Source organism: Tigriopus californicus, chromosome 8, assembly GCF_007210705.1.
Source record: "Tigriopus californicus strain San Diego chromosome 8, Tcal_SD_v2.1, whole genome shotgun sequence".
NCBI lineage: Eukaryota > Metazoa > Arthropoda > Copepoda > Harpacticoida > Harpacticidae > Tigriopus > Tigriopus californicus.
Window position 1 is genome coordinate 12,006,936 of NC_081447.1, and position 12,540 is coordinate 12,019,475.

The 12,540-nt window shown below is 38.6% G+C and overlaps 2 protein-coding genes across 5 annotated transcripts in view; one reads left to right on the top strand and one right to left on the bottom strand.

The window, feature by feature from the left end:
• The first annotated feature begins 377 nt into the window (after nucleotides 1-377).
• Nucleotides 378-7,732, top strand: LOC131885091 (uncharacterized). 2 transcript variants are annotated; one of them, XM_059233029.1, is made up of 15 exons: nucleotides 378-641; nucleotides 729-760; nucleotides 839-887; nucleotides 3,122-3,142; nucleotides 3,218-3,268; nucleotides 3,340-3,482; nucleotides 3,555-3,612; nucleotides 3,852-3,950; nucleotides 4,191-4,274; nucleotides 4,350-4,382; nucleotides 4,451-4,502; nucleotides 5,723-5,763; nucleotides 6,113-6,306; nucleotides 6,508-6,661; nucleotides 7,468-7,732. In XM_059233029.1, the coding sequence occupies exons 1-15, from the start codon at nucleotides 545-547 to the stop codon at nucleotides 7,614-7,616; spliced, it is 1,257 nt and encodes a 418-aa protein (XP_059089012.1). In that variant the 5' UTR covers nucleotides 378-544; the 3' UTR covers nucleotides 7,617-7,732. The 2 variants fall into 2 exon arrangements, with proteins under 2 accessions (XP_059089012.1, XP_059089013.1); XM_059233030.1 differs by lacking the exon at nucleotides 729-760.
• Nucleotides 7,733-9,447: 1,715 nt separating this feature from the next.
• LOC131885021 (uncharacterized) overlaps nucleotides 9,448-12,540 on the bottom strand; it is a 4,405-nt gene continuing 1,312 nt past the window's right edge. For 2 of the 3 annotated variants that reach the window (XM_059232943.1, XM_059232940.1), the window contains 6 exons: nucleotides 12,243-12,347; nucleotides 10,283-10,403; nucleotides 10,086-10,207; nucleotides 9,905-10,005; nucleotides 9,727-9,838; nucleotides 9,448-9,649 (listed from right to left, as the gene is read on the bottom strand). In XM_059232943.1, the coding sequence (XP_059088926.1) occupies nucleotides 9,546-9,649; nucleotides 9,727-9,838; nucleotides 9,905-10,005; nucleotides 10,086-10,207; nucleotides 10,283-10,403; nucleotides 12,243-12,347 (665 nt within the window). In that variant the 3' untranslated portion in view covers nucleotides 9,448-9,545. Of the gene's footprint in view, nucleotides 9,650-9,726; nucleotides 9,839-9,904; nucleotides 10,006-10,085; nucleotides 10,208-10,282; nucleotides 10,404-12,242; nucleotides 12,348-12,439; nucleotides 12,481-12,540 lie in introns of all 3 variants that reach the window. The other variant, XM_059232941.1, reaches the window with a different exon arrangement.

Consider the following 12,540-nt stretch of genomic DNA (forward strand, 5'->3'; position numbering starts at 1 on the left):
TTGGTTTTGCCAACCAAGTGGTCGGTTGTTTGACATCCAGTGTTTAGAAATCTATGATCTAGGTTAGTTAAACAAAGAAGTCCAGCTCTTTTCTTTCTCGGGATCCCTCATTGTTCAATGATTCCCTCCAATATCCACAGGGAATACGTAGTGGTTGTTTATCCGGTAGTAGCTTTCAAGGTATACTTGGAAGAATTTTGAACTAGCACTCCATATCAACCCAATAAGCATGGCTGCCCAGGTCTGCCAACACAAATTCGTTGATGGATCAGATATTTCGTAAATATGAAGTCAAATCAAATAACCCAGTCTATCGGATTGAAGTGTGCAGGGAATTATATTCCCGGTCGTGGCAAAGGAAAGAAAAGGTGGAGATAAGAAAGCTTCTGGAGTCAGCTTTAAACCACCGGTGCGCGCACGAGCGAATGAGAGCCCGGTTGTATTCGAGGTCCGCGTAGTTGTCGCCATTTATTCTCGGTTTCAGCTTTGTCGAGTTTGAACGTCAGTTCTTTTTTGATCATCGCCCAAGTCAGACCTCCTAACCATGAGACCTCACTGGAGAGCACCAATCACTTTCTTCGTTCTCGCTTTGAGCCTGAGCAAATTGGTACTTGGTCGAAATGACACTCGAAAAGGAAAATGTGAGTGCTTTAAAAACAAAAACAATGTATATCTTTCATGCGATCGTAATCTGATTTGTTGTATCAAAACTCGTTGTTGCCTTTTAGTGTTTTCTATCTTTCAGATCGTCAATTTCCCCGTGAGACATTAGCTCAAATATTATTTACGCAGATTGATTTGGTGAAAGAGATTTTTTTTCTTTTTTTTTCGTCCACAGAATGAAGGCTGCGTTGGATCTTCGTCCAGAAACGGAACTTGTTATACACGTCAGTACAACACACATATGAGAGCTAATACTTTGATATCGACGACTAGATCGGATATTGCAAATATGATATTGGACTATCACTGTTGAGCGTCAATTTTCAAACTGATTTAAGTAAAAAGATGAAAAGTCTAAAATAGAGAAACCATTATAACCCCAGCAATTTTCTTACCCCAACCTTGGTACTGTTGGGGAGCAAACTTCCGTATGTTCGGAAAAACATAATTTTATAACAAAGTAGATTATTTTGAATGGATAATATCTAAATATCAGAGTAGGTTTTTTGTTAGGGAGTCACATAGGAGCTCTTTCCCTCTCAGTTTGTGTTACATTAAAAAAATACTGATCCTGCAATTTTCATCCTTACTAATCTTGTTTGCATCTCATCATATAGGCAATAGCTTTTGTCAAATAACACCGAAATTTTCATTGCTTAGAAATTTCTGAGTTTTAGTCGTACTCATTTGGAGGACAATAGATAGTTGTGGCTAGCTTCCGAAAGAAATTGAATTCTATTGGGAATGATCATGTGTAAAAAGGGGAGTGGATGTGTTCAAGAGATCTGGTCATATCTGTATCCTTTTGTCCCATATTCATAACAAAATGGATCACAAGGGCCCCCCTTTTGAGGTCGATGGTGAAGCCAATGACAGTATAAAGTTGATCACGATCACACGTAGGGAATAGTTCTCAAGTGTGTGTTTTCAACCACACAAAGCTTTGAAGTTGCAACTCATTGCTCTAATCATGCGCCTGTTGAGATTAGCGAGGCTGGTCATGGCATCTTAAGGAAAGAGTCAGCTACCCTTATTCCGCTAAGTTAGACCATTGAGTTGAACCACATTTGTCCGACACCCTTGCAAGAAGAGGACAAGATTAGCCAAGCCAAGTAGTTCAGTGAAGTATAGAGCTTAGTGAATTAACATTTTCTGTCAAAGACGCGTAGTAAGATTATCTTCAGCCTTATTCTAAAAAGTTAAAAGATATCCATAATTTTGTCACTATTTTCTTAGATCTCTAAGATTTCTAAGATCTAAGGTAAGCTAACACTGATCAAAACACTTATGAGGCAATTATGAGCTTAGGAGCAAATAAAATCATTATTCTTTAAAGAAACTTATATTGACAAAAAATAACACCAACAAGACAATATAAGACTCAAAAACACTTCAGGACACAGTAATTAGCACTTGGGAATCTTCTTTAATCCATTCATTTGAAGAAAAACCTTCGTCCATGAATGGAACAAAGAATGGAGTACCTCTGCATACCAGTACTAAAGGCATATGTCAACCATCGGTTTTCAAAAATTTGGCAAGCAAGAGACAAGAGAGTTATTTTTTATCTTTTATTGGCTTATTGATAATTTTTTAAGTGATCTAAATGCGTTCTTCAAAACAGTGTAAAACAAGACGCAAAACCTGTATTTACTTGTACCGCAGTTATTGGAGCTCACAGAGTAAATTGTTGAAGGACTAGAGACCACTGAATCAGTTCATCTATGGTCTATCTTTACTTTGTCACCTCCTTTGCCAAGTTAAATCATGAGTTATTAATTAACGAGCTCCACACAAAGGGAATCAATTTAATTTGTGGTAGGAAGCAATTGGTTAAATCCAAACGATCCGTTAGACCTATACGTAGACGAAGTTAAGTCAGACCTCTCACAAGATTCCATATGAAGTCGCTTCTATTTCATCTTTGTAATTGCTCCAGTCCTTTAGCGGTGAAGTCAGTACCTCATCTTATGATGACAATGCAAAATTAGTCTGCGGGTGGTAGGAATGGTCAAGATCCCAGTAGTCCAGTAGATATCGTTGAGTGAATCTTCTCTTGGGTTGCCGAGCCTAATAGGATTGAAAACTTGATTAGCATATCCAGTTGAAGATCAGCAAACAATTCAAATGTGGGGTTTGATTTATTTGATGTTCTCGTCTAAAAATACATTTTCTAATGAAAATATGATTGTTCAGCCACATCTTGAATATGCCTGGTTCATTTGGGCTCCAATGAATTCAGCAGGTTTGCAAAAAGATCGAAAATAATTCGATGGCATTGAACAAAATAGGTCGAGCATAACCCTCTTCATCTTTTCCGAAGCAATCTTGCTAAAGTTTTCGCTCTACACTTAACGTGCGTGAGGGTGTTGATACTCAATCAATTTTTGCAAAATCAACCATATTCATAATCTAAAGCATTAGCTCTCACGTGAAAACTTCACCACTATGGAAACAGCCGATGAATGCACCACAAGAGGTAAGTTGATCCAACCTCAAAATGTTGTTCCAACGCCATTTTTTACAATGTGACTCCTGATTCAACTCATTTTAGGAGGATCTCCGGCAGGAACTTGTGCCCAAGGATTTGGTGTATGTTGCGTCTGTAAGTCGTCAAGTTGGCGTGCTCCTCATAATAGCTAGTTTTTAATCCCTGGCACTTTCTTTCATTTGCAGTCACTTTAGCTTGCGGTGGGACCACCTCCGAAAACTGCACTTATCTCGTTCAAGCGGGTATATCCATGCCCACTGCAGACCAGTGTACGTTCACAATTTGCAAAAGCTCATCAAATATTTGCCGTATCAAGCTGGATTTCACGGTCTGTTCTTAAAGTCATATATATATCTTTCATATTAGGGTGTTCAATTGAGGACCATGTCTTTTGTTCCAGACGTTTTCCATTGCCGGACCAACGGTAGGAACCGCTTCCACCTTGGGCAATACCAATGGTAATTAGAGAATCCTCTCATGAATTCATATCAATTTCAACTGTGTCCAGGGGTCCATTTCGGGCATTCAGTAAGAAAAATGGGGTATCCTAAGTCGGATTATAAGCACACTATTTATGTAACTAAAGACATTAATGTATGAATTCGATATCCCAAACTATCGAATGTCATCTCATGATGCGGCTGTTTTGTCCAAATTTGTAAATCATTTTTTCACTCTGGCAGTATTCTACTTTTAGGAGGATCAATCGGAGACTGTACCGAGGATAGCTTTAGTCTCACCTCTCCGGGCAATATTGGATCACCTTTGATTTGCGGCGTCAACACCGGTCAACACAGTGAGTTAGTTACTCTGCGAAGAACAAAGTTTTATGCCCCAAGAGTCGGTTTGGCTTTCATTTGCGTTTCAATTTTGAATGATTAAATCCCTTCATTCTTTCACCCTTAACGCCGAGTTTATAACTTAAAAAAACCACGTCGGCCATTTTGACAACAATACAAAATACCATTTCAGCTCCATCAACGACTAAGTGAAAGAGCAATTGTGTTAGGGCAAATCATTTTGTAATCATTTTCAGTGATTGTGGATTCCTCTGACATTTGTCACCGGGCCTCATTCGACTTTAGTGGAACCACAGTTAGTCGTCAATTCGACATCAAGGGTAACTTCTCAAAAAATTAATGATTTGTTCTCAGTTGTGTGATTCAAAGAAAAATGAGATTTCCATTGATTTAAGTGACCCAATATGCTTGTGGAGATGAAATGGGGGGTAGGTATTTGATTCTCGAGTTGCTATTGCTCTGTTGCGCTGATTGATCTTATTGCCATTTGTTTTAGGTCCGCCAGGTTGCCTCCAATATTTTACTGGAAATACAGGAACCTTTGCGAGGTATGTAGAAGTTTACAAGACAGAGTGACGATCAGAAGAAAATCGAACTCAATAAGGGGCTATTTAAGGGTCATATTTATCAAAGAAGAAGGTGCATTCATCAAGTCACACCTTTTAAAAAAAGGTTTGGACCCTAAAAGTTAAACCCATTTCAATCTTTATAGGGGAAAAAGTTGTGAAAGTGATTCAAAATAATAATATTAATAGGTCGTAATCAAACGTGCCAGGGTTAAAATAATTCAAGTAGCTTGATATTGAAAACACAATTTCACACATTGAAGTGAAGCATCAAGTGTGACTGAAATTCAACATTAAGGTGTAATCACTCCCTTTTAAAAGACATAAAAGTCTCAAGATTAGATGAGAACCTTATGCTTAAACATGAAAGAAACGCGTGATTTGCACATCTTTTTCTTCTACCAAGCATTCACAACTAATCACTGGTTAGAACTTATTGTAACGATGTTTAAGGATGCATGATTATCACGAATTACGCAATTACTGGAGAAGAAAGCTCTCTAAAATCTCGTTTCACCTCAATTCAACCATCATTAATGGTCAGGTATATGTCGAAAATTGCGTTTTCTTGAACTTCAAGAAAGCTATGGACCTGCAACATGACAAGACGATTGGTGCAGCCCTGATAACTAGTCTTGGTCATCAAAGCACGTCCATAATTTCCAGTGGTCTATGAAGAGAGTAGCCAAGTAAATTGCAAGAGCTCATTCTTCTTGATTCACTCATTTTTTAATCAAGAGAGACTAAAAAATGGACTCTCGAATGCAATTGAAACTAATGATCTGACACAGTGCCTAAAAAAGAACCAAAGTTAATTCAAGTCATGAATCTTGTCGATTTAGCAACATTGCACTTTTATGAAAAGCACTTGAAATCAAGCAAAAATCATTGAACTCCAAACAAGTAAGTAAAAAACAAGGAATGGCCGCATGCAAAGTGTCAGTTGCTTAACATTTGCTTGCATTAGTGGTAAAGCATGCAGCAGCGTTTTCTTGCTCAAAATCAAAAACATCGCCCCACGTGCCAACCACATGAACGTTATAGAGTTTAAGTTCTTCACCAAATACTTTTTCTGCCTTGCTTCCTTTTCAATTACTTATTTGAAATTATTTGCTTGTTTTTCTCAGTTTAGATCCCTTTGAAATTTTGTTTTCCTTGTTTTGGTCTCATCAGTACTCAAAATAACTTTAATTCATTTTCAGCTTCAACTTTCCGATCGGTGAAACAGCCGTCACTGCTGATGGTATGACTCATTTCCGGTCTTTAATCTGAAATTGGAATGGTTTTCTTGGCTCTTAATAGTTTGGGAACTTGATGATCTTTTTTGCCATCATTCATATTTCAATTTGAAACTGGCTTACTCAAACTCAAGTTGGGTCGCCATTTTGCACATTTTGGGTGATATTCAAGCAATCACAAGTAAGATGCTTAACACTATTGACACCATTTGTACATGAAATCATTCTCAATTAAGTTTATGGCGTACAAAATATGTTACAATGACGAAAAGTATCCGTTATCTAAATTTGTTTTCATCCGGCTCCAATATATTCAATTTGTATGTTCGTTTCAACATATGTTTTTTGTTCTAGTGACTCATCTGTCAAATCAGTGTTATACCATGTGCTTTCGACAAGAGGTGGGCAAATGTGCCATTTGTTATAATACCGTCATTCTTGGCGCAGCTGACATGGCTATCGACCAAGGATCGTTTGGTCTTTCCATCAGCTCAGCCGCAATTGCCATTGCCACGTTAGACACAGCTTGTTCCGAAGACTACCTTCAGGTACGGAAGTCAATCCATTTCATCTTCTAAACAGAGGACAAAGTGAAGCAAAATAGGGGCTACCATGGTGCTTTTCTCGACAGAAAGAACATATCATTGCGTTCAGGAGGGGGCTGAAGTGAAATCAAACTTTGTAATGGTTTTACTCCAAAATCGGAAAAGGAACGCACTTTGGCACAATGTTGCACAAATCTTTTCTAGATTCCTGGAAGCGGAAGCGACGTTGGTGACGCTGATGTCGATATGTTTGGTCCAGGCACGATTCCGGCCATTCTTCATGAACGCATTTGTGGACGTTTCTTTGGCTATGAGACTGACGGCAGTGGAGCAACTGATAATACTGAGTCGATCTGCAGTAAGTTGACACTGAATGTGGAGTAGACTCAAGCAGATATTTTCGTGTTTCAAGTCGTATTTTAATTTTTTGGCCAGGGATACATTGAGGATGTCGGTGATGAGCTTATGGTCATTTCCGCGCGGAATGACTCATTAGAAAGGAGAGCATCATGAGCTTGTTGTTTTGCTTGTAGTGGGCTTTGATTAATCAAAAGATTAGCCCGTAAATACCAATTTCATGAGATTTTAAATTTTGGTTCCCTAGCCTGTATAACTGAAGTATAGCCTGTATAAGTGAAGTGAGTTTCCGAATGCACTTTTTCTCCATAAATTGGAACCCCTGTCTTCTTGCATGATAGTAGAAGCAGATATTTTCGTGGCTTATTCCTTTTGTCACTTGATTGCTTTGGCTTATGCTTCAACCAATCTGAGTTGAGAATTTCCTTTGACGCAGAATTTAATTGGTTCTTGAAAGGGATCTAGTGGATAAGCGGTGAAGCGGATAAGCCAAGAAAATATCTGGTTAAAAAGATGAGAGGGATTTGTCAAAACTTTGCCTAAAGATTCCCTCTCGTGGATTTTGGCAAAAAAAAGGATCATTTGGCGTCTGAAAAGCTCCATTCGTGGGTATTTCTAAGAATGAAATGTAAAGATGTATTAGCATGAAAGATTGAGAGCCAACTTTAAATGCCTTGGATATATTCCCGCATGTTTATCTTTCAGCAGATGTCATGAAATTCAATTCCTTTCATTGTTTCATGAACGTGTCCCTGACTCAATGGTAGAATAGTGACAACATCATTTTGTGTTCTATTTTATTTTCAGGTGGACGAAAGCCATTTCGGGTGGTTTTCAAAACGGACTCCGATGAAGTGTTGGGCGATGGATCGGACGATGCTGAGATGAGCGAGCAAGCTATGGCTCCTGCAGGAATAGTTGGATTCTACTTGAACTACGCTCTTCAAGATTGCTAAGACTTGCCAAGCAAACCAATGAAAAATATCCAGATTATGTTCTAGTTTTATTATAATGCTTACTTTTGAAGAATTGAACCATGTATATGTTCGAAATAAACTGAATATGAAGCTCAGCCTCATTACGAAAGTTTCAAACCGTGACTGCTCTTTAATACGATGATACCTTAACACCTTAATTTTCAATTTGCCAAATCAAATTAGAGTAAATGAAGACACACACGTATCTTCACATATGCGCATTCTATGAACTAGATGGACTGATTCTTTGTCTCAAAAAATAACGGTTGTTATAGGTTAGAATCCAATATAAAGACTTTGATTGATGTACAAATGACCAAAGAATATTCCAAATTGCAGCCAAATCGGGGTACAGGATGAGTATCATGTTTCTATAAATGAATTAAACGTCTGATTACTAGAACAACCACATGTTTTTTATGTGCTAATAGGTTTTTCATTAGTCAAGGAAAATTCTTCACAAGGGAAATTATCTCTCTAGTTTCAATATCGAGAGTTGGTGACGTCGATCAAAAAAAGACCAAATGATTTTTTTTAATTTCGTTCATGTCCCAGTGATTCTCAGTCACTAGGAATAGATTGGCTTTACCGTAATTGGAATCCATGGAAAAAGCCATGACTCAAATATTTCTGAAAGGACCGGATTCCTCATTCGTGTCAGGAGAACTTTTCAGAATTTTAGAGACTAATCAAAGATGGCTCACCGTGCTTGGCATATGAATCTCAGGCCAGAGTTGACCTTAAGGTTCAAACTTGTATTAATACTTCAATACGATCTAACTAAGCCATAGCATTATCTCATTATCTCTCATACTGAAGGATATCTATGAATGGCGTAGAATGACCTGCTCCCAGATCTGATTTTAGTTTGAATCTGATGGCATCTCTTTTTATGCTGACGATACAAAATTAGTTTGTGGGAAGAATGGTAAAAAATTCGAGTGTCTGGTTTATGAGAGAGCGCATTTATTTGGAGAGGCTGGAAAAGTTGCGACTGTACAGTATTCATAGACGGTATGAAAGTGAATTGATACTGCATGTTTTCAAAAGCATTCATTACTTTTGCTCCATCCCAGGATTTAGGGTCAATTGCAGTGATAGTATAGGTTTAATATGTTTGGAGAATACCTTTAAGCCATCGGGAATCCATGATACTTGGAACAAAAGCAGTCCGCCTCTTTTGTTTCTCGGGGTTCTTCGTTTTTCAATTTGCTGCCCTCAAAAAGTTGATCCAGTTGCAAGATTGAATTCAGACTTGGTCAAGTTTTTTACTATAATTCTTGATCAATCCTCTATTCAAGTTTTGACCACATCCTCCAACTAATTCTTCGATTAGATAATATATTCATATACTGTAAACTTAAGTACAATAAATACGTTTCTGTGCCTTCTATCCGAAACTGAAGGGATTTCCATTCCCAAAAACTAAAATGAATCCACTGAAAACTCAGAAAAGGTATAGTTAGCTACACGAGTTGTTAGCTCCTGAAACTCTTATCATTTTTATCAAAAATTAATCCAACACTTTTCAGCGATAAATATTTGAGCAGCGATATATTTGAGAACCGAGATCTTCTGTTCAATCATGGAAGAGTCAGTAGAAAAGAAAATAGAGAAACAGTCCACGCCAACAAGATAACTTGGATGAATGGTGGTAGTGCAGTGGCTGTTGAGGCGAATGTTCAAGAAGGAAAAGAATCAGCTGTCTATGTATGTGGATGTTGGCTCAGTTTGATGTCGGGCTTGTAAGTGTAATTGATCTCGCATGTATGAAACTTTGTTGATGGAACAGACTTCAAAACATTTCGTGTTGAACCATGTATATTTCGATAGAATATAAATTTTCGTAACAATTCATTAATGTAGCTATTAAAACATCAATTTTGCGTTTAATCCGTTTGACATCCTCTATGGACAAGCCACTTGCTTATAATTTAAGTTGAATCCAGTGTAACCGGCCAAGGTTGTGCCCACAGTTCGCAATCCAACCAGAAAAGAGTCTCCAGGAGCGGCTGAAATGTGAAATATATCTCCCTTTAAAAAATGTCATCAAAATTGCACGCATGCCTCAATTCAGACAAAGTCTTACATGTCAGAGCTCCAGGGATCGTGTCACCCGCCTTTGAACTCAAGTTTTCGCCGCAAAACATGGTATTCGTTGGTGTCGTAAAAGCCACGTAACTTACAGTTGCACAATCAAGCTGAAATGCAAGGAGATCTGAAGGTTACGGTGTCAAATTTTCCTTTCGAAAACAAGTATCGTCTACCACAGTTGCCTTAACAGCAACATCACCATCACCATCATCCGACAGAAGGAATGGATCTGGAGTCATTGCCGTGGCCTCGCTGATTTGCAACCGACAAAAACCTATGAAATAGAAAAACGGATCTCGGTACTGAATCGACGACCATATTGGTAACTGATCTACGTTGTTCATGAGGGCCTACCTTCTTCCTGTCGGAAGCAGTTGTTGTAATTCATGTTCTGCAGTAGTTGATTCCCTTCGAAGTTGTAAGATTGGAAGGAGCCACTCTCTCCGGTAAAGTATTGGGTACAACTAGCAGGGGCCCTGAAAACCAGAAAAAAACATGCGTCTAGATTGTAGTTTATCTTCCAAATAGTTTCTCCATGATTTCCATCATACTTGGCCAAATTATTACAATTGTAATAGGTGACTTTGATTTGGAAGATGCGATTTCCAGCGGTCGTTCCTTTGGCGATGGTTAAGGCTCCAGCCGTTCCAGTCGTCCCCGTTTCGAAATACACTGGAATTAAGGGTAAACAATGATCAAGGACAACTTGCTAAACTATTGGTTAAAACCATTCAAACAAAATCGAATGAGACAAATAGCTATGAATGGTATATTGAAGTTTAAGCAATCGAGGGTGAATTCTCTTCTTTGCATGTCAAAAATTATGCCTTTGACATTTTGCTTTATCAAAATCATTGTACAGTTCGCTTCCCGCAAATATTCAATGGAAATTGAGAGGCGTTGACCCAGTAGCAGTTAGAGTTGCTTTAATTTTTGACCAGAATTCCTGATCAATCTTATGTTCAAAGGCTAGCTGGATCCGCCAACTCTAATTATTTGGTGGTTCATTTATTATATGAATCAATAGCTAATGAACAAAAATAAGTCCACCGTCTTGAATTGCTGCGGATCCATGCCAATCCCAGTAGCGGTAGGGAAGTCCGCAAAAAGAACTTTTAAGGGGCTTATCATCTTGAATATAACAGCGCAAAAAATTTCCTTGACAGGTTGAGCTCCGGTATGGACTGAGAATGTCACGATTTAATGTACATAGGACCAAATGGAATCATAAACGTTGATCATGTTTGTCATAGGATACCACAAGGACAACATCTTGGATCCAGTCGATGTTACGCTGTCCTACTAAATCATCGAGGTAGGGATCTCATCATGCACTTCAGGCTGCAATTGGATTTGTCATTTGTCAGAACACCATCACTTTGCAAACAACCAGCAATTTGACCATAAAATCCTCTACATCTGAGTTTCTGAGTCTCTCAAGATTTTTCAAGTCGTCCAGGCTCAGATCCGGTTGTGATAGACTTATGAATGTGTGTTCCACGTGTCTCAAAACCATGCCAATGTCTTTGTAGTGGCCTTGAAGGCTGTGGATATTTTGCATTTCTTCTTCTTACAAAATTGCCTCATCTTTATCTTTATAATGGGTCTTGTAAGCCTTTCTTGACATCTTGAGGCTCTAATTCAGTCGGTGTTGTGGTGATCAGCTCACTGTTTGTAGAATAGTTAATCTGGCTTGGTAGAACTATTGGTAACCCAGCGGTGGCGCTCCTTGGTCGGCCCTCATACTTGTGTGGTGTTTTTCATTGGTATTAAAGTGATCAGAACAGATCAAGATAGAATGTTTTGAAGCACTGTCGTCGTTGCGGTTTCCGTTTAACTTTCCCCTTTTGGGCCTCACAAGTGACAAGTTTGGTTTTCACCAGCAGAGTCTCAATTCATTTTGCGTGGCACTTCCCAAGACAACACGAAATAGTGTCATATCGTGGCTTCATTACACGATGATACGGTCGACCGAATTTTGGATGTTCTTGAAAATCCACCCAAAATCGACAAATATTCGACCTTAAAGCACGCCTCCTTCTTCTTTTGCTTTGAATGATTATCAGTGGGCAAATCAATTGTTTCATGTTCCAGGCTTAGGGGATCGAAAAGCTTCGGCTCTGATGAATCAAATGTTATCGTTGCTTGGTCTCCATCAACCAGATATCTTATTCAACCAATTATTTTTGGAGCACATGCCCGAGGATCTCAGATCTTATTTGATCGCAACTAATATTTCGAATTGCCGAATCTCAATTCTGCTTGCTTAGATAAACCGGCTAAAAGAAAGAGATGCCAAAAGTCCAGGCAAGCATGGATCAAGTTTTCCTCCCTATAAAGACGTCAGCTGTTCATATTTGCCTTCACTTGACAACCCGAATCAAAATAAGACAATGACTTCTTCCAAAATTGGGATGATGCCTTAACTTTCTAGTTACGATGTTCACTAGAACGTTATGGAAAAGGGCAGATTTTTTTTCTGCGATTTTTTCTACACTTCTCAATACTTACTGTGCTGTCCCGAAAGTGTTCCACACACGGTTGGAGGAAAAGCGTTGGCGGAAGGTGAAAATGGACTAGTGACTGTTATGGCATCATTTGCGGTTCCACACGCACCTAAAGAATGTGTGGAAAGGGTACTTATAACAGAAAACAAAGAAGAATCGGGCGTGAGGAATGGTCTTTAGTTATACGAAACACCTGCGAACCTTCTGCAGAGCTCAACGATATCAACATATCAAAATCCAACCTAAAGAAGAAAAAAATCGATAGGAAGACGCTGGCATATAAAATCCTACTGATAGTCTTT